At 40.9% G+C, this 20,046-nt stretch overlaps 4 protein-coding genes across 5 annotated transcripts; all 4 read right to left on the bottom strand.

Moving 5' to 3' along the window:
• Positions 1-1,851: 1,851 nt before the first annotated feature.
• Positions 1,852-7,870, bottom strand: LOC149103996 (uncharacterized). Of its 2 annotated transcripts, none has more exons than XM_089272495.1 (4): positions 7,547-7,870; positions 5,665-6,276; positions 4,832-5,386; positions 1,852-4,425 (listed from the first exon to the last, which is right to left on the bottom strand). In XM_089272495.1, exons 1-4 carry the CDS (start codon positions 7,737-7,739, stop codon positions 3,827-3,829), a joined length of 1,959 nt encoding a protein of 652 aa, XP_089128621.1. In that variant the 5' UTR covers positions 7,740-7,870; the 3' UTR covers positions 1,852-3,826. The 2 variants fall into 2 exon arrangements, with proteins under 2 accessions (XP_089128621.1, XP_089128622.1); XM_089272496.1 differs by having other exon boundaries at positions 4,832-5,368.
• Positions 7,871-8,046: 176 nt separating this feature from the next.
• LOC110057670 (uncharacterized) lies at positions 8,047-11,435 on the bottom strand. Its single transcript, XM_089272501.1, has one exon. It carries the CDS (start codon positions 10,762-10,764, stop codon positions 10,021-10,023), a length of 744 nt encoding a protein of 247 aa, XP_089128627.1. The 5' UTR covers positions 10,765-11,435; the 3' UTR covers positions 8,047-10,020.
• Positions 11,436-11,618: 183 nt separating this feature from the next.
• On the bottom strand, positions 11,619-16,622 carry LOC149103995 (angiopoietin-related protein 7-like). The gene is made up of 4 exons (XM_089272497.1): positions 16,370-16,622; positions 14,469-15,080; positions 13,639-14,175; positions 11,619-13,010 (listed from the first exon to the last, which is right to left on the bottom strand). Exons 2-4 carry the CDS (start codon positions 14,533-14,535, stop codon positions 12,406-12,408), a joined length of 1,209 nt encoding a protein of 402 aa, XP_089128623.1. The 5' UTR covers positions 14,536-15,080; positions 16,370-16,622; the 3' UTR covers positions 11,619-12,405.
• Positions 16,623-17,814: 1,192 nt separating this feature from the next.
• Positions 17,815-20,046, bottom strand: LOC149103994 (melatonin receptor type 1C-like). Its single transcript, XM_089272500.1, has one exon. It carries the CDS (start codon positions 19,600-19,602, stop codon positions 18,514-18,516), a length of 1,089 nt encoding a protein of 362 aa, XP_089128626.1. The 5' UTR covers positions 19,603-20,046; the 3' UTR covers positions 17,815-18,513.

Genomic DNA, 20,046 nt, shown 5'->3' with positions numbered 1-20,046 from the left:
ATGGAATAAAAATGTTTTGCAATCCAGGGTCAAACAGTAAGGAACTGATGAAGGATCGACGTTAATCCTGGGGCGTTGTTACGTCCACTTGATCCAGTTGAGATCAACTTCCCGTTTTACTTCTTCCTGTAACTAGAGTATTAAGCAAAATCACTAATAAACAGTTTCGCGTACGACTGATGAGAATTCAACCTATTTGTAATTTTTCAGTTATTGTCAGTGTTGATGCTATTACTCTCAAAGCCAAACGCAAACGCAAACAGTTTTAACAGTTTTAAAATTCCTGGCCATGGCTTACTTATCGTTATAGATCAATGATAGTTCTAAGAATTTGGAGACACGACACAGAACTATGAAGAAGTGAAATTACGATTCAGTTTCAACATAGTGCGTTTGTTTCGATCTCTTATAGAGGGGGACGTTAGGGTTTGCGGCATTTTCCTTCGGTTTTTTCCGACCATTTCCCGACCATTTCGTCGTTTCAATTCGCAAACGAGCTCAAACAGCCCTATTCCATCCACATGAGTTGATTTTGTAACTAATCTACAATTTGATTGCTTTGACAGCCAGTTAAAACTCATATCATTGCTACCTGGATCTTGCCGCTCGTTTATGCCTCGTTTCATGAAAGAAACTAACAGCCTGAAGCCCGTCCACACTACGCCGGAAAAGTTTGAGAACGTAGCTTTATTTCTACGGTTAGGCCTACCGTCCACACTAATCCGTCACGAAAACGGAGCTTTTCGTTAGTTCGCATATAATCGCCCCGATCATTTGCAACTTCCGAGACGATCGGAGCCAATCCAAGCGATTGGGAGCGACAAGGGGGTTCTCATATAATCTCCCCGATCGTCTGGTATGGGCAAAGCGCGCGGTCAAGGCCTAGGCCTAGGAATTTCGTTCAGAGCCCGATTGAACACTCTTTCGTTTCTTCAAGTAACGTCCGTACGAGGTGCGAATGTTTTTATATCTCCACTCTGCCTCGGAGGTATCCAAACCAAGGGCTGAACCTAATATGCTTATTTTTATAGTTCTTTGAAACCTTGTTGTATATACACTCGTAATTTTGGACTACTTCCATGTACAACACCTGATTAAACTCTACTGTTTTGGCGGCCATGCTGGTTGTGAGGCCATGTTGAGTTCTTCATAATATTGATGCACCATGGGACAGTTTGGATCGCTTTGATCGTCTCCCGGTGTGAAAGTAGTTCTGATAAAATCGTTCACAATAGCTCCGGTCTGCGACCAATCGCCCGGATACAACACGGACGATCCAAGCAATCGCGATAGGCCCAATCGCTTCCGGCATTAACGATCGTCTGTGTAATGTTCTCATATAATCGTCCCGATCGTAAGAACTCTTTTTGAAGTGACAGTGGTGATTGAAGAAAAACGAAAAGAAAACATTTTGAAAACGAAGCTTTTCGAAAACGATGACGTCATGACAATCACGTGATGTCCTTGCCCGAGTTTTCCTCAAACACAAATCCAAAATGACCGGTGATTGTTGCGTTTTCAAGTTTCTCCGGGGTAGCGTGGACGGGGCCTGATACGCAGACTAACTATGACATAACGACATTTGTCAAATGTTTTCACAGCATTGGGTTGGTCGGCAGGTCATCGTCGTGATAACACCACCGTTTGACGTTTAATTTATGCAATTTAATTCGTACTGTTTGTTCTTAAAACGCACTCAGTTTAGCGTTATATACAGAAGTTCTCGATCTTGTCTTGTCACCGTGTGACAAAAGAATAGAATGGTGGAGAAGGACAATGCAACTTACAGGCTCGTGAGTGGTTTCGGCTGCATGGGGTTCGCTCATGTTTAAAAATGTTTTAAACCCTGAGTGGATGCATGCTTTTTATTGGATCAATTTTTCATTTGTGTTTGACATCATAATGACAACATCAGGAAAAGATGGTCAGGTGATGCACTCACTTCTAAACTTTTTCCACATGCATTTTTCCTGTAATATAATAGCTCTATATATACGCGAGAAAACAATTAGTAGCTCATTAGATTCGTCACTAGAGCTACTTACACTACTAATGATCATTTGGTTTGTTACAAACAGCAACGGGATTACTAGAAGAACTCTACTTAATCCGGGAATATTGTTTATGTATACCACACACTGATACTAATTGTGTAGGATCCATTTCCTTTCACTGACTACTGAGAGTAGTTTCTGTTTCAATCAATCTAATTGAGTAAAACTTGTCAATGAGATGTACTTGATTGGACAAGCTATTAATTCTCAACGAGTGCTAAAAGGAAGGGGGTGGTACTTTGTTACAGTGAAATGCGAAATAAGTCCTACTGGCTCATGACTCTCAGCACTAATCTCCAGTTTCTGTAGTATAAGCGGCTAGGAGTTTTGATACTCCCCAATGGATGGAATGCTAGCTAGTCCATTACAGGCTAATCCCCAGTATTTCTGTCAGGTTGCTCCAACAATTCACCAGTACCCATTTATACACCTGGGCGGCGTGAGGCGCTTTGAGAGCAAGTGCCTTGCTTAAGGGCCCATTAACCGATTCATGCGCGCGATCGCGCGCGTTGCTAAGGAGGTGAAATTTCACTTCCGGTTACTTACGTCAGCCTGAGCACGAAAAATAAAAATAACTTGAAAACTTGCAACTTCGCTTACGCTTTAGGTGCCTTTCTTTGTATTTCACAAAATGCAAAGTAAAAAAAGTACGAGCAAAGACAAAATAAGAGAAAGACAGAAAAACAAGAGCAATAGAAAGAGAAAAACTAACTCTGTGTGGCTTTGTTTGATCTTACCGAAGTGCGCTGGTAGTGTAAATTGCGCACGCGCAGTAACTTCCAATAGATATCGGGCGCACTTCCGGTTTCTTTAAATGCTAAAGGAAACGCGGTTTTTCATTAAATCCAGCCTTTTTCGACGAATTTCGATTAAGCCAACGTTGGAAACATAGCTATGCATTCCTTTTTCGAAATCATGCTTTTTTCAGAAAATTACGAATTTTTCAATATTTTGAAATGCTCTCAAAATCTGACCTTTTAGAAATTGAACAAAATCGATGCACTAGCGTAATGAGGATTTAAATTAAAATGCTAAATCAATGAAAAAAATCCCGGGAAAGTCATTTGCCTGGGAGCCTTTGCATTTTTTCTGTATTAGTCACATGACCATGGGCGTGGCCTGAGACGTCATCACTAGTGTTACTGAAATAACTCTGAACTGACTAAAAATGATGAGGTTATATGCGAATAAATTTTCCTTAGCAACGGCTTGAAAAGATCGGTTAATGGGCCCTTAATATCAAATCAAAAATGACCCAGGCCATGGCCATAAATCCGAGCCGCACGACTTAAAGCCCATTAGGCCACCGCGACTCTTACGCCATTATAAATTCACGAAGAAATCTACCAATCTCTTCATAGGGCGTGCCTCTTTTCAAATCCGAGAGGCGGGAAATTTCCTGGGGAAATTTCCACAAGGCCCGAGATTAATATTGGCAGTAAACGTGAACAGGGAAGACATGTTCAAAAAAGCAAACAATCATTCCGAGTTGGAAAGAGGAAAAGCTAATGTCGAGCAGCTCAATTTCATTCAACCACTCCACCCCCCCCCCACCCCCTTCCAGTAATCTAATGGTCCCTTGAACATTAGCGAAATGTTCAAGATCAGCACGTGATGACCTTATCTAATGTGTCTGTACTCTTATTGAAGATACGGCTATATTGTAAGAAAAAAAAACATAAACAATACTGAATAGTGTTTTAGTTTTGTCAGTTTTGTTTTCTTTCCTGTGCTTGGTTTGATCAGCGTTTATCCGTAAAACGAAGCACTGATCAAGGAGATTTTGGTTTGAGCTTCATCTGGCTTCCCTTGAGGTTCCAGTTCCACTGATAATGACTGTCTCCATAGTTACCATTCAGGCTAGAAGCGTAACAGTTGTTATACCACCAAGCTCCTCTGTAGTTTATAGCACAGTTACCGCTGTTTTTGTCATTATCCTGGTCCTTGGTAGTGAAAGCCATGCCGTTATGGTTTTTAAGTCGATCGGTTGCTGAACCAGAATAGAAATCAACAAACAGTGTGTAGTTAGTTGCCTCGTTGGTAACCGTAAAATTACTATACTTGGCATATTTATTTCCATTGGATTTTGTGTTGATTTCCACTCGCAACTGGCTCGGAATCTCAGTCAGTTGATGAATCTTTTCGTTTCCAAGCCAATACTCTCCTCTGACGTCACCAAAGCCGTTTTTGTACTCGTCCCAGTCCCTGAAGAATCCAACAAACCCATTGAAGCGTTTATGAAAGACAGTCCAGCCACCGCCGTCAGTCTTCATGTCACAGTATACTTGAAAACTGGTTTTGTTTGTTGGGTTGACTGTGTACACTCCACTTTCCTTGAAGCCAGCAGTAAACAGCTCGGCACAGTCTCGGGCTGAAGACAAAATAAATCAGTCAATGAAAGAAGAGGGCAGCCTCAAAGTTAGTTGCGTTTTCTAACTCACTTGTGATTAAATTGATTCATATCCACAACTCAAGGTTAATGGGAAACAAAATCATGGCAGTATACAAAGAACGCTTTTGCTTTTTAGAATTCGAATTTCGACTGAAGCGTATACCAGTAACCTATTGAGTTATATGACAATCTATTCTTAGGAACACTTTTCCACAATAAAACCTTACTAATTTAAGCAACAAGGGACAAATGAAACAAGGCACAAATATAACAGAAGAAAAGAAGGTTTAAAAAAAACCAAAGCATTTTTGAATTTATTGCTTAATGATGGTTATTACTCAACTTTTCGTTAAAAGACAGCGGTTATGTTAAACAGTTGGCTTACCAGTTTTTACACTCAGTTGCACCTCGGTCTCCACATGAACGAACTCGCTTCGTGCAGAGCAGATATAGGTACCACTGTCTTCTGCCGTCAATCTGTTTATCTTCAGTTGTCCTCCTTCCATTTGTGATCGCTCCTCTGGAATGTCTCTTTTACATTTTGTCCACGTGACACTGGGTACTGGGTGTCCTTTTGCAGAACAGTTGAGGGTGACTGACTGTCCATGGTAACGTTCTATCTTGTCTGGCGGCTTGACCGTAAACTGAGGCAACACATTGACTATCAGAGCTGTCATGGCGTGTGATGTGCCTAGGGCGTTGGTAGCGGTGCAGATGTATGTCCCTGCATCTTTCTTGTCCGTCTTTGTTATGGTTAGGGTATGACCTTGCACGGTTGCTCTTTCACTGGGAAGTTGGTCAAAAAGTTTGGTCCAGGATACGACCGGAGGGGGATATCCGATGACCTGGCATTTAGGGAGCTTGACATCCTGTCCACTCTCGGAGTATACCGGTCCAGTGGGAAGGGAGATGAGAGGACGAGATGCAAGGAAAAATGACGCTATTTATATACGGCGGAAGATAACACTGTTAACTATATTATTTCTTAGGCGAAAAGTTCCAAATGCATTTAATCAACGGTTATAGGAGTGTATGGCTCGTCTAATTGGAAATAGTTGCATTAAAAAAAAGATATAATTACAAGGAGTTGTACTTGGGTACCAACCCATGCTACAGGTAGAAATGAATAAGAAAAGACAATCTTATGACTGATAAAATGACTAAACGAGGTTTGTTGATAAGAGATAAGTTTTTACTCAAGAAACTTAAGTTGATTACCTTTGACATTAAGTGTAACAGACGCCTGTACCGTCCCCTGGTCAGTACGAATTGTACACACGTATATTCCATTATCACCTACTGTCGCATTCTTGATATGAAGAGCTCCTTTGATGATTGAATATCTTCCTGTGGGAAGAGATCCTTCTTCTTTGGACCAAGTCACTGTCGCGGCGACATTGTTCTCCGGTAAACACTTGAATATGGCAGACTGATCCAGAGCGACGGTCTTAACGGCCGGTGTCACCACAATCCCTGGGGCAGGAATAACATTCCCTGGCTCCCCCCTGAATGGCTGCAGAGAAGTCGGAGTCGGTGAGGTGGGTTCTCCGGGCTCACCGTTTTCGCCCTTTATTCCAGGGGGTCCGGGAAGACCCGGGTATCCGGGAGGCCCCTGCGGTCCCTTTAGTCCGATCTTTCCTGGGGGTCCTTGCACACAAATCTGACTTTTGCTAGTGCAGATCTTTCTCGTTGCCGTGTTGACGGATTGGGTGATTTGTTGTTGTATCTCTGGAGATAAGGCATCGTTGTCTTCTTTGGACGACTCAACATTTCGAGGGTTTCTTTGCTGAGCTGAAGAACTGATTGACTCAACAATTGACGCGCGAATTTCTGAGAGAAAGGATTAAATGTTGTGCCGTTATAATGAAAGTTGTTGTCCCTGATAGAGATAGGTGAAGCTCGTTACCTATTTGCCATGATAAAAAGAATTAGAATTGCCTGTTGGCTGGCGGCCACTCGTTCTAAAACTCGAGCTCAAGATTTCGGCACAAAAACTAAACAAATTCAATTAGACTTCAATGTGATAGTTTTCTGTTTAAAGGATTCATCTTAATCAAGTCCAAACTAATATTCAATTCTGGAAAAAGCTGGTGTCAGAGATCAAGAATCACGTCAATCAAATTGCAAATCCGATCCAGAAATGATGTGAGATACATGACATCCTGATAGAACAGGAATCTGGGATTATCTCTTCAACTAAGTGAAATTTAAAACACGGAGCCTTAGGTTACGGCTTTTCAGCTATTAATAATGACTGTGATATCGAGAAATGTCCTGATCCTTTTAATCCCCTGAAATCTATCGTACTGATCATGCTGTTAAAATGCTTTGAATACCTTTCTACAAAGTGGTTTTGTTGACCTCTGAAGAAAGTAAATTACCTTTTCGTTCAAATTGCAAGACCAGCTATACTCTGATCACGTATTGGTTTCTTTATAATAACTTGGCAGCTACCAAGGGAGCGAAATCGAGAGGAAAAAAGTGAAGGAGGTTTTTCGGATGGAAGGCGTTCAGTTGTTATCGCTGTTTGTTAAGGTTTCTTTCTTAACAAAATTTAAGTTTTGTAAACAAATAAACAATGTGAAACTCTAGAATGCTGCATGCAGACCGTTTATTTTGATCACGTGTAGTCCGCAAACCAACAGATGCTCGAGCCAAAATCAGTAACCAAGATAGTCTCCTTTACAATCACATATCTGCCATCTACAATACTCTTGCTTGTATTTAAGAACATCTATTGTTTGGCTTAACTGTGAACTTGAAAATATTCTTAATGTTGACTGAAAACAAAATAGAATCGTAACATTGAGTCGGTCTCAAACTCTTTGAAGTTTACATATCCGTGTTCAAGTCGGATGCAGTTCAGTACAATGTTGGTTTTAGTTTTTAACTTTCGGATCACAACAAAGGTGATGCCGAGCTAGCAAAAGTCGCGGATCAGCTTGGCTTGAAGACGGGAATTCGGTTAATACAAAAGCGTTTGGTTGATTTCATAATAAGTGGAAGGAATTAAAAGTTCCAAAGTTAAGGGGCTTTCTAAGAAAGAAGTTCTAACCAGTTTAATGAGTTCGACAAAGAAACCAGACTTTAATGCACTCACCGTTTGTTGGAATGGACGGGACGGGCGTTGCCACTAACTGTTTTTCTCTTTGCTCAAGAGCCTCAAGCCTTTCCTTGTAAGCTCGTATCTCCAACTCAAGCCTCACATAACCAATACAGTACAACAAAACACTGACAAGCGACGCACAGCAGCAAACAACAAGAAGGCGGGAAGATCCACCAGCGCTCGTCATTGTGAACTGTACTGCAACGAAGTCTTTCACGAATAGCTAGGCAGATTGTGAGCCACATTATTTATACCATGAACCCAGATAACCTCGAACAACCTGGAGTTTATGATAACTTTATTATTTATTTACTTGGTAGTTTTCCAAATTGACTGAATAAGAATCCCATTGTTCAAGCAGCTTAAAAATGTTATGTTTTTGTGCTTGAGCGCCTGGATGTCATACGAGAAGTATTTTCTGGCATGAGCATAAATAGCATTGTGCGTTCTAGATTTGGAGTTTTGTTTTAGATTGAACTGTTTTCACCCGAAATATCTTAACGAATTACAGCTTTTCTGTCTTGAATAGCTGCCATTTTGTCGTTTGATCTGCATATTTTCAATGGGTAAATCCAAACCGAGCTCGAAAATTTTTTTTTTTCGCGGTATCAAAGGACATAAATTTTATTACAAGAAATAATTAAAGAAAGATACAGTCCTGAAAATTCCCTGCTCAGTTCTTAAATAGACTGTTCGCGTGATGAAAAATACAACGAAAGCTTACAAAACTGGGCAGCACAACTTCAAAAATCGCGAGAAAAACCTCCTCCCTCTCCAAACACATTGTCTTCAATAGTTCACTGCCACCATGTGTGTTTCTTGCAAGGGTGAAGAGGCCATAGTAACCGTAGATTTCAATCAAAGTAATTAAACTCTGAAATTATAAGTTTCCATTGAGGAGTTAATTCAGTATCAACAGCGTGAGAGCTGATCAGATCTCAAACACGCCGCTCATTAATAAGCCTGATGACAGAGAAACCGCCACTACATGTAACTGATAACCGAGCCAGAGAATCCAGCACTCCATCAAGGCCCTCACTAAACGATTGTAGCTAAAGTATGGGCTTATATATTACAAGTAATAAATACAGGAATAGAGGAACAGGTTGACATCAAAGGATATAATTATGAGCGCATTTCAAATAATTTCATTTCAAGGGTCATGAACTCATATCTACAACAGTTTTGAAACTTCTGGAACTCATGTTTAGTTTATATTTATGTAAAGTACTAATCAATAGCCTTTGCTTTATAGTAAAAAAGAGCCAAGGTGAACACTTTCCCGATGTATTGTAGTTGTGTTGCATATCAAAACGCCCTTGAACCTAACATTAGGGTATAAACTGACCGTTTTGCCCGATAGCCAGTTCCGCCGGACTCTAAGTCTGTTCGGTCGTACTGAAAGTTCAAAGAAGGATGTGTTAAATTCTTTCTTCCAACTAAACGAGCGTAAAAGACAACATTGTGAATGTGACGCATTATGAAACAAAGGACAGTGACGCCAACGACGTCCAGTTTCCAGGTCTCCGCGTGACTACTGAACCGCGTGACTATTTTTGCTCTCATGGTTCCACTTCTTGATAACCCCATGCATAAAGCATTCTATGGGAGGCGGTGTGGCTGAGTGGTTTAGGGCGCTGAATTTGAAATCTGAAGGTCCCTGGTTCAAATCCTCCGCCCTTCCACTATCTGGATTTGTTCTCGGTAACCCCGAGTTCAACTCCTCGACCGCGTTGTGTAAACAGCCAACTGGTCAGCCTCCAACCAGTTGGGATTCTTAATAGTTTATGTTATATTTGAAATATTTGTTTATCTATTTACAGTGTCCCCAATTAGTACATTAGTGCTAAATACATCGACACTTAAAGAAAGTGATTATTATTATGATTATTATTATTATTATTGATATGTCAAAAAATCTGCTAAGCTCAGTTTTCTTACCTGTTTATACTGTTTTTCGGTTAATAGTACTCCTTTGATGATTTCCAACCTTATTGGGCTATTATTTAAGTTTGACACGATTTGAAGATTATTTTGCACATCCCGTCGGGAGGTTAACGCGAATATCATATATTCCGGCTGCATTTTCGTTCTTCTCGTCAAGTGCGGACCTACAATATTTTCCAGCAGAGTTGCTGTTCTGAAACAAACGTTCTACAAGACTAGTGCATTTAACATGAAAAGAAAAAGATCTAAAAGTACCAAAAGGTTTAAGCTTGGAGAGTTACAAATTAGAAATCCTTCCTGCGCTCTTTTATTATTTAGCCAATTATCGTTTTGATCGACGAACATGTGTTAAAGCATGTAAGTTAAATATTGCACAGTAGCATTTGTGTTGCTTGGTTCTTAGAGGACGGCGGGAAATGGGCCTTATTTTGTCTCTCTCTTGCTTCCTCATCAACAAACTCGGGTTAGCCATGCCATTTGAGCAGAAATCTTGTGGAGTGACTCGGCTCTGCGACAGAAAGTCATACAGCGGACTCTTCGGTCTTTATATTAAAATCGTCTTCCTCCATTTCACAGTAATACTTTCTAGTTTCTGGCATAAACTTGGGATCTTCTTCAAGCTTGCTACCTTCCGCATTGCTATCGATGCCGACTTTTCTACTTTTCCGTAATTTAAGGATTCTCTTAAGCTCTATGGCGAAGTCTTCGTCAATGTGTGCAATGATCAAAGGCTTTACACAACAGGAAACATTAACAAGAAGCGTGCTCAACAAGTGCACTGAGCGGGGCAGGCACTGAGTGTGAGTAAACGCATCAGCTATATCACAAGCATAAGTAGGAACCGAGAAAAGAAGCGTTCCTGGTATTAAAGCCACAAAAAGCCTTGTTTTGCCTTTTTCTTCTTTCCAAGAATTTATCTTTTCTCTGCGTTCCTCTTGTGCCCAGCGCTCGGCGTTCACGTAGGTTTTCTGCAGATTTGCACTTGCTCTGCAGTAACCTGTTGCGATAGCAACGAGTGGTATAACGAGGATGAGTTTCAAAGTAGACGCTCGAAGGTAGCTTTCGTTTTTCACTTCTTCTCTACACACAGTGTAACCAGGGTGTAAAACAAAGTTGTTTCCATCCAAGGTGAATGACAGAGAAACTGCAAAGGACACAAGGCAGCAGAGCGCGACAGCAGCACAAACGTATTTGCGCTTAAAGAATGTCAAATAGTTAGCTTGGTGCGTGCTTGCCATATATCTGTCAGTGGCGGTCAAAGTCATCGCAAACAGCGTTAAAATGCCGAGCACTTAGATGGCGTAGCCTTGAAACCGGATATCCACTCGCCTTTGATCAGGACACCGAGAGTAGACTGCATTACAAACAGGGACATTACCAGATCGATCATAGCATCCGGTTTTTTCAGCTCTTTGTTTCACGTGCGTGAAACAAAGAGCCGAAACAAAGAGCCGTAACGCGATGGGGACATTCCTTTACATGGGCTATACAGGTATCTGCGGCCCAAAAGGTATGGTTTTTTACCTGTTTTGGTCAGAATAGGGTATCGATTTTGGCCATTTTGGTCTCAAATGGTGTAGTATTCTACCCTGGGTATTGTTATTCAGGACAGGGTACTAAGTTATGGGGAATCGCTCTGGCCTGGGACAAGTCCAAGACCAGGCGAAAATAGAAGCGGACAACGAGATCATGCCCGACTTACTCGTCTGGTGAGAGGGTGGGTTGCCAGCCTCTTTGCTTTCACGCCCTCGAGTAGAGTGACGGGGTGGAACACGTATAAATTCTTTTATACTGTCATTTGCATAATTTCTAAGTCTGCATAGTTGTGCGAAGATCTAACGAAACGGCTCTTCAATGTAGCTCCTTGTGTAATATTTATTTGCACTTTGTTTTCTTTTGAACAGGAGAGTTCTTCTTGACAAACTTGCTCAAAACTCGAAAAGGAAGTACGGAAGACCAGCAAAGTACAGAGAGATGAAAGATGGCAAGCGAAAGATCAAATTTGACAAGTCGTTTGTCCAACGCGCTTTACACGCGCGTTATCAGCGTTCGTGCCATTTTCGAGTCTACGGACGCAAAGACGTTGGATTTTTATTTGTTAAAACCGCGAGAGTCAAGGTTTCCTGTACTTGGAAATTTACAGAATATGCTTTATTTGAAATCAAGAAACGATGATGATAATAACGGCAAAAAATATGTATTTCGCAATCCTTTGGTGCGCGTGACACACACGTTTCACGCGTGGCAGCTGAACATGTCGTTGGCTGACATTAATTGTATGCACATGCTGTGACAGTGGAAGGGTAGATATATTTTCCTCCGCGGAATTCTTTCACAGTACTAACATGTTCATGATAAGATCATGAAGCAGTTTTCACGTGAGTGTCAAAATTAATTTGTATTTGCTTTGGTTTTGCATTGCTACGCTGATTGACAGGCTTAAAAACACCCTCCACTTAGTCATCCAACCAGATGTAAAACCAAAACCAATTGTTACTCTCTTCCACTCGTTTTCCCGCGCTTCTTCTCATCTACTTATATTTGCTTCGAGTTTTCATTGGTTCACTGTATTGTCTGGGTGCTTTGTGATTGGCCAGAGTGATTACTTTGGTTCTGGTTTTTCGACGCTTAATTGGAAACTGTTCTATTTAATGGATGTGTGATTTACATCAGTGACAGACGCTGCGTAGAACGTCCAAGGAAACGTGGGAGAGAAAGATGTGGCTCAGTGCTTGATGCAGATGATGGGAGGCCTCCTTTCAAAAGAGTATAATTTTAGCTTCAAATCATGATGCACTGTAAAAGAAACTATTTTTAAAAAAAATCATTATTTCTTAAAAAAGCTTTTTCTCCTTTTTCATTCGGTTTGAACCGACTTTACCCTGGCAAAAACTAAAGTGTGTCGTTCACGGAGATTTTGGTTTGAGTTTCATCTCACTTCCCTTGAGGGGGCTCCAGTACCAATAATAATAACTGTCTCCATAGTTACTATTCAGACTCGAGTGGTAACAGGCGTTATACCACCAAGCTCCTCTGCAACTTTTAGCACAGTTACCGCTGCTACGCTTGTCATTATCCTGGTCCTTGGTAGTGAAAGCCATACCGTTATGGTTTTTAAGTTGATCCCTCGCTGAGCCAGAATAGAAATCTACAAACAGTGTGTAGTTAGTTGCCTCGTTAGTAACTGTAAAATTACTATACTTGGCATATTTATTTCCACTAGATGTCGTGTTGATTTCCACTCGCAGCTGGCTCGGAATCTCAGTCAGTTGATGAATCTTTTCGTTTCCAAGCCAATACTCTCCTCTGACGTCACCAAAGCCATTCTTATACTCGTCCCAGTCCCTGTAGAATCCAACAAAGCCATTGAAGCGTTTATGAAAGACAGTCCAGCCACCGCCATCTGTCTTCATGTCACAGTACACTTCAAAACTGGTTTTGTTTGTTGGGTTGACTGTGTACACTCCACCTTCCTTGAAACCAGCAGAAAACAGCTCGGCACAATCTCGTGCTGAAGACAAAAAATAAATCAGTCAATGAAAGAAGAGGGCCGGCAGCTTTATTCGTTTAAGAATAGAATGATTGATGACCACAAATCACGATTAAAGGGAGACAAAGTAATGGCAGTATACAAAAGGCGCTTTTGCGTTTCAGAACCCGCATTCCGAGGAACGTATAGCAAAAACCTGAATTTTACACGTATGACAAGCTTATCTCTCCCACTGATTAAACCAGACAAATTTCACCGATAAAAAAAGACACTGATAACAGAAACAAGTTACAAATAAAATAGATAAGAAGAAGGCCATAAAAAACAAGGCATTTATGAAGTTGATGTTGTAACCGTAGTTAACAGAGGTGAATGGTTATGAAGCTCGACAATCATCAAATGACCGTGACAAATTCTTTGTTTTGCGCTCATACACGAATTACATAACAGAAACGTTTCTATTGGCTTGCACCTCAGTCAGCAGTAAGCAGCTATTGTGTTAAACTATTGTGAACGGCAAAAGCCAAAAAAGAGAACAAAAAAAATGCAATAATGAACTTTGTCGGGTTTCATAACCATTCCCCTTTATGGTTCACTCAACGTTTCGTCAAGGGAACGCGCATGCGTAAATGCTTAGTAGTTGGCTTACCAGTCTTTACAATCAGTTGCACCTCAGTCTCCACATGAACGAACTCGCTTCGTGCAGAGCAGATATAGGTACCACTGTCTTCTGCCGTCAATCTGTTTATCTTCAGTTGTCCTCCTTCCATTTGTGAGCGATCCTCTGGAATGTCAGCTTTACATTTTGTCCACGTGACACTGGGTACTGGGTGTCCTTTTGCAGAACAGTTGAGTGTGACTGACTGTCCGTGGTAACGTTCTATCTTGTCTGGCGGCTTGACTGTAAACTGAGGCAACACATTGACTATCAGAGCTGTCATGGCGTGTGATGTGCCCAGAGCGTTGGTAGCGGTGCAGATGTATGTCCCTGCATCTTTCTTTTCCGTCTTTGTTATGGTTAGGGTATGACCTTGCACTGTTGCTCTTTCACTGAGAAGTTGATCGAAAAGTTTGGTCCAGGACACCACCGGAGGGGGGTATCCAATGACCCGGCATTTAGAGAGCTTGACATCCTGTCCACTTTCGGAGTATACCGGTCCAGTGGGAAGGGAGATGAGAGGACGAGATGCAAGGAAAAACGACGCTATTTATATGCGGCGGAAGATAACACTGTTAACTGTATTATTTGTCACGCGAAAAGTTCCAATTACATTTAATTAACGGTTATAGGAGTGAATGGCTTGTGTAATTGGAAATAGCTGCATTAAAAAGATATAATTACAAGGAGTTGTACTTGGGTACCAACCCACGTTACAGGTAGAGATGAATCAGAAACGACAATCTTATGACTGATAAAATGACTAAACGAGGTTTGCTGATAAGAGATAAGTTTTTACTCAAGAAACTTAAGTTGATTACCTTTGACATTGAGTGTAACAGACGCCTGTACGGTCCCCTGGTCAGTACGAATTGTACACACGTACATTCCATTATCACCTACTGTCGCATTCTTGATATGAAGAGCTCCTTTGATGATTGAATATCTTCCTGTGGGAAGAGATCCTTCTTCTTTGGACCAAGTCACTGTTGCATCAACGTTTTTCTCCGGTGAACACTTGAATATGGCGGACTGATCCAGAGCGACGGTCTTAACGGCCGGTGTCACCACAATCCCTGGTGCAGGAATAACATTCCCTGGCTCCCCCCTGAATGGCTGCAGAGAAGTCGGAGTCGGTGAGGTGGGTTCTCCGGGCTCACCCTTTTCGCCCTTTATTCCGGGGGGTCCGGGGAGGCCTGGGTATCCGGGAGGCCCCTGCGGTCCCTTTGGTCCGATCTTTCCTGGGGGTCCTTGCACACAAATCTAGCTTTTACTAGTGCAGATCTTTCTCGTTGCAGTGTTGACGGATTGTGTGATTTGTTGGTGTATCTCTGGAGATAAGGCATCGTTGTCTTCTTTGGAGGACCCAACATCTCGAGGGTTTCTTTGCTGAGCTGAAGAACTGATTGACTCAACAATCGAGGAGCGAATTTCTGCGAGAAAGGATTAAATGTCGTGCCGTTATAACGAAAGTTGTTGTCCCTGATAGAGATAGGTGAAGCTCGTTACCTATTTGCCATGATTAAAGGAATTAGAATTGCCTGTTGGCTGGCGGCCACTCGTTCTAAAACTCGAGCTCAAGATTTCGACACAAAAATTAAACAAATTCAATCGGACTTCAATGTGATGGTTTTCTGTTTAAAGGATTCATCTTAATCAAGTCCAAACTAATATTCAATTCTGGAAAAAGCTGGTGTCAGAGATCAAGAATCACGTCAATCAAATTGCAAATCCGATCCAGAAATGATGTGAGATACATGACATCCCGATAGAACAGGAATCTGGGATTATCTCTTCAACTGAGTGAAATTTAAAACACAGAGCCTTAGGTTACGGCTTTTCAGCTATTAATAACGACTGTGATATCGAGAAATGTCCTGATCCTTTTAATCCCCTGAAATCTATCGTACTGATCATGCTGTTAAAATGCTTTGAATACCTTTCTACAAAGTGGTTTTGTTGACCTCTGAAGAAAGTAAATTACCTTTTCGTTCAGGAGGTTCAAATTGCAAGACCAGCTATACTCTGATCACGTATTGGTTTCTTTATAATAACTTGGCAGCTACCAAGGGAGCGAAATCGAGAAGAAAAAAGTGAAGGAGGTTTTTCGGATGGAAGGCGTTCACTTGTTATCGATGTTTGTTAAGGTTTCTTTCTTAACAAAATCTAAGTTTTGTAAAGAAATAAACAATGTGAAACTCTAGAATGCTGCATGCAGACCGTATATTTTGATCACGTGTAGTCCACAAACCAACCGGATGTTCGAGCCAAAATCAGTTACCAAGATAGTCTCCTTTACAATCACATATCTGCCATCTACAATACTCTTGCTCGTATTTAAAAACATCTATTGTTTGGGTTAACTGTGAACTTCTGTATGGACGATTAAACTTGTAAATATTCCTAATATTGACTGAAAACAAAATAGCATCGCACCATCGAGTCGGTCTCAAACGCTTTAAAGTTTACACATCCGTGACAAAGCCAGATGCAGTTTAATACAATGTTGGTTTTAGTTTTTAACTTTTGGATCACAACAAAGGTATGTAATGCTAACCAATTTGGCTTGAAGACGGGAATACGGTTAATTCAAAAGCGCTTTGTTGATTTCACAATAAATGGAAGAAATTAAAAGTTCCAAAGTTTAGGGGCTTTCTCAGAAACAAGTTCTACCCAGGGTAGTGAGTTCGACAAAGGAACCAGACTCCTTTAATGTACTCACCGTTTGTTGGAATGGACGGGACGGGCGTTGTCACTAACTGTTTTTCTCTTTGCTCAAAAGTCTCAAGCCTTTCCTTGTAAGCTCTTATCTCCAACTCAAGCCTCACATAACCAATACAGTACAAGAAAACACTGACAAACGAAATACAACAGCAAACAACAAGAAGGCGGGAAGATCCACCAGCGCTCGTCATTGTGAACTGTACTGCAACGAAGTCTTTCACAAATAGCTAGGCAGATTATGGGCCACATTATTTATACCATGAACCCAGATAACCTCGAAAAATCTGGAGTTTATGATAACTTTATTATTTATTTACTTTGCAGTGTTCCAAATTGACTGAATAAGAATCTTACTGTTCAAGCTTTTGTGCTTGAGCGGCTGGATGTCATAGAAGGAGTATTTTCTTCCATGAGCATAAATAGCATTGTGGGCCCTAGATCGATTTGGATTTTTTTTTTAGATTGAACTATTTTTACCCGAGATATATTTACGAATTTCAGCTTTTCTGTCTTGAACAGCTGCCATTTTGTCGTTTGATCTAAATATTTTTAATGGTTAAGTCCAAACCGAACTCAAAAATGTTTTCCTCGATATCAACGGACATTAAGTTTTCTATAAGGGACAAAGAGATATAACTGAAAATTCCCTGCTCAATTCTTGAATAGACTTCGCACATGATAAGAAATACGGCGAAAGCTCACAAAAGTTGGCAGCACAACTTCAAAAGATGTGAGAAAAACCACCTCTCTCCCCAAAGCTACTGTCTTCAATAGCTCACTGCCACCTTTTCAGGGTGAAAAGGCCATAGTAACCTTAGATTTCAATCAAAATAACTTTATCTATAATGGCGGAATTATCCTTTAAGAACAGTAAGTTTCCATTAAGGAATTAATTCAGTACCAACAGGGTGAGAGCTGATCAGATCTCAAACAAGCCGCTCAACCTGATAGCTGAGAAACCGCCACCACATGTATTTGATAACCGAACCTGAAATTCCAGCACCCCATCCAGGCCCTCATTAAGCGATTGCAGCTAAAATATGGGCTTATTACAAGAAATAAGTACAGAAATAGAGGAACAGTTTGAAATCAGAGGATATAAGCACATTTCCATTAATTTGATTTGAACTGACATGCATTCATATCTACTGCTGTTTAAAAATTATAACGGGAATTCCCTGGAACGTACCTAAAAGCGGCCTTATGTTTATAGAAATTTCATTGTCTAAAATACCAATTCATAGCCTTTGTTTTGTAGTAAAAAAAAAAAAAAGAGTTAAATTGTGTTGCATATCAAAACGCCGGGTAATCTAACATTGGCCTGATGCAAGGTGTTGAAGAGGTGAATCGATACTATTTTAAATGTTTAATTGAAAACGTCTTGAAGGACTTGTGATAAATAAGGAGCAGGAAACTAAAGCAAATGTGACACCATTAGTAGGATTGTGACGTCAATGACTGAAAGTCCAGTTTCCAGTCTCCGCGTGACTATATTTTCCCCTCGTTGCACTTCAACAACAACAACAACAGCAACAACAACAACAACAATAACTTTACTTCGCGACAACCTAATGTGTAAACGCATTCTATGACATCAATTGCAAAAAATCTGCAACGTCCAGTTTCCTTAACTGTACATGTTTAGATTGCTTTCCGGTCAATAGCACTTCTTTGATGATTTCCTACCTTATTGAGCTATTATTATTTAAGTCTAACTTAATTAGAAGATTATTTTGCACATCCCATCGGGAGGATAACGCTAATATTATGTATCCTACATTTTCGTTCTTCTCGTCATCTCACCTATAATATTTTCCAGCAGAATTGCCGTTCTGAAACAAAAGTTCTACTAGACTAATGCATTTCAGGTTTGATTGTCATTAAACCGCGAACATGTAAAAAAGATCTAAAAAGTACCAAAAAGTATTAACTTCAGTGGAGAGTTACAAATTAGAAAACCTCGCTTTGCGCTTTTTTTACTTAGCCAACGATCGCTCTGATCGACGAACAAGTTTTAAAGCATTTAAGATAAATATTGCACAGTAGCATTTGTGTTGCTTGGTTCTTAGAGGAAGGAGTGACTGAAGTGTGGAGTGACTGAACTCTGCGACAGAAATTCCTACAATGGTTTCCTCTCAAGTGTCATACAGTGGACTCTTCCCTCTTTAGATTAAATTCGCCTTCCTCCATTTTACAGTAATACTTTCTAGTTTCTGGCATAAACTTGGGATCTTCTTCAAGCTTGCTACCCTCCACATTGCTATCGATGCCGACTTTTCTACTTTTCCGTAATTTAAGGATTCTCTTAAACTCTATGGCGAAGTCTTCGTCCATGTGTGCAATGATCAAAGGCTTTACGCAACAGGAGACATTAACAAGAAGGGTGCACAGCAAGTACACTGAGCGAGGCAGGTATTGTTTGTGAGTAAACGCATCAGCCATATCACAAGCAGAAGTAGGAACCCAGAAAAGAAGTGTTCCTAGTATTAAAGCCGCAAAAAGCCTTGTTTTTCCTTCTTCTTCTTTCCAAGAATTTATCTTTTCCCTTCGTTCCTCTTGTGCCCAGCGCTCGGCGTTCACGTAGGTTTTCTGCAGATTTGCACCTGCTCTGCAGTAACATGTTGCGATAGCAACGAGTGGTATAACAACAACAATGAATTTTAATATGGACGCTCGAAGGTAGCTTTCCCTTTTGACTTCTTCTCTGCACAAAGCGTAACCAGGGTGTAAAACAAAGTTGTTTCCATCAAAGGTAAATGACAGAGGAACTGCAAAGGACACAAGCCAGCAAACCGCGAGAGCAGCGCAAACGTACTTGCGCTTAAAGAATGTCAAATAGTTAGCCTGGTTCGTATTTGCCATGTATCTGTCGATGGCGGTCAAAGTCATCGTAAACAGCGTTAAAATGCCGAGTACTGAGATGGCGTACCCTTGAAACCGGCAAGCTGAATCGGAAGATATCCACTTGCCTTTCATCAGGACACCGAGCGTAAACGGCATTACCAACAGTGACATTACCAAATCGATAATAGCGTATGACAGAATGTACATGTGGATGGCGTAACGCAGTCTTGCATTCCTGTAGATCGCCAGGCACACGATGAAACCGGAAAGAATTGCTGCTATTGTCAAACAACCACTGGTTAAACTCTCGGTGACCACGACTTCTGTGCATCTGTTGTTTAGCGCCGTGTGTAGGTCACTCGGCGATCCATCTTGCTGGGCACGCATATTTCACTCCCGCTCGAACTTGAGGAGACACAAGTCAATGTAATTGCAACGAGAACAGCAAATCGAATATGAAAACTTCACCGATGAAGTTTCCTTGCCGGGTGTTTTGTTGTGACTTTTGGCGCCTTCAAATGTAGTTTACAAACTTTTCAGTTTATGTTTATCTGAAGAATCTGGCGTCCAGGTTTATAGGTTAAAATATTGTCGTAACATACTGGAATTCCTCCGCGATCAACACACAAGTTGATTGATCCGATGAAATAGTATTAAACTCAGTTTACACTCTCTTTCTTCAAACGCGTTTTTTTCTTTGGTTCTCATCGTTTGTCGATAGAAGCGTTTCACTGAAATAGGTTTTGTCGATTGCGAAACAAAGTAATTATTTATGAGTGTGATGCAGACCAAAATTTCACCTGCTTAAACTGTAATTGATACCGAGTTGTT

The sequence above is a fragment of the Orbicella faveolata genome, unplaced genomic scaffold (assembly GCF_042242905.1).
Source record: "Orbicella faveolata isolate gen_17 unplaced genomic scaffold, um_ofav_v1 contig_35, whole genome shotgun sequence".
In the NCBI taxonomy this organism is placed as follows: domain Eukaryota; kingdom Metazoa; phylum Cnidaria; class Anthozoa; order Scleractinia; family Merulinidae; genus Orbicella; species Orbicella faveolata.
Note: the sequence above shows the minus strand (reverse complement) of the source record. Positions and strands in the feature narration are given on the sequence as shown.